Source organism: Octodon degus, unplaced genomic scaffold, assembly GCF_000260255.1.
Source record: "Octodon degus isolate 3935 unplaced genomic scaffold, OctDeg1.0 scaffold00002, whole genome shotgun sequence".
Taxonomy (NCBI): domain Eukaryota; kingdom Metazoa; phylum Chordata; class Mammalia; order Rodentia; family Octodontidae; genus Octodon; species Octodon degus.
The window spans coordinates 28943468-28944520 of NW_004524578.1; the positions used below are offsets into that span (position 1 = coordinate 28943468).

Here is a 1053-nt window from a genome sequence, read left to right on the forward strand (position 1 = left end):
AAAAAAAAAAAAAAAAAAAAAAAAAAAAAAAAAAAAAGCAACTCTGGACCCATTACCTCACCTTGGGCAGGTATTTTTCCTTCTGGACCTCATTTCCATTGCGCACGATCTGGTTGATGCAGAGGTTGGAGTGGGCGCCGTAGCTGAGTCCTACAGCTCCAGAAACTCGCGATATCTCCTCCATCACCAGCACATGCTCCAGGTAGCCCAGGCTGGAGCCACCATACTGCACTGAGGGGGTGGTGGTGGGGGCAAAAGGGTAGTTGGCTATACTGGGGGATGGCAGGAACCCCGTGTTAATGGCAAACCCTTTAGCACCTCTTCCAAGTTCCCAACCAGGACAACAGGCAATTGCCACAGAATCTCATATGCATGCAGAATTAATGTGACTTGGAGCTGCAGATGGCTGACCTTCCGTTCAGAAAGCAATCATTGCCACATCCAGCCTTATCTTACACTGAGCAACACTATTACAAAAGTTGAGTAAGATGAGTAGAGAAGAATAACAGAAACACAAAGGTAGAGCTGTGGGCTGTGCCCAAAGCACCAAGACCAGAAATGAAGCCAAAAATGCGTGTAAGGAAGGTGAGATTTTTGTACCACTGCTTTGGACCCACCCATGACCGGTGAAGTGACCAGATAACTGATTGACTGATACCCACTGTTGAGGCAGCATGGGCTACATAGGAGTTTAAGCCTAGCCCAAACTACATAGTCAGATCCTGTCTCAAAAAGACAAACAGGGCCATGGAGACAGCTCAGCAGTCTAAGCACCTGCCTGGCAAGCTCAAGGACCTGGGTTTGATCCGTGGTATCACATGCCATGCTGGCCCCACCCTGGGTGGACCAAGCTGGCCACCAAGATAGGGCATGGTGGTGTACGCCTTTAATCCCAGTGCTGGGAGGCTGAAAACAGGAGGATCACTATGAGTCTGAGCTGCATAGCGAGACCCTGTACCAAATATATAAAGAAAAAAAACTTTTAAAAAGACAAAAAAAATCTATCCCTTTAGAAGGTTTCATCTGATTTTTTTCTTCCTTTTTAAAATGTGG

At 46.7% G+C, this 1053-nt stretch overlaps 1 protein-coding gene across 1 annotated transcript in view; it reads right to left on the minus strand.

The window, feature by feature from the left end:
• Window positions 1-1053, minus strand: part of Ivd (isovaleryl-CoA dehydrogenase) — a 14855-nt gene that overhangs the window by 8172 nt on the left and 5630 nt on the right. Inside the window, exon 4 of the mRNA XM_004623411.2 lies at window positions 62-231. Coding sequence (XP_004623468.1) covers window positions 62-231 — 170 coding nt within the window. The remainder of the gene's footprint in view (window positions 1-61; window positions 232-1053) is intronic.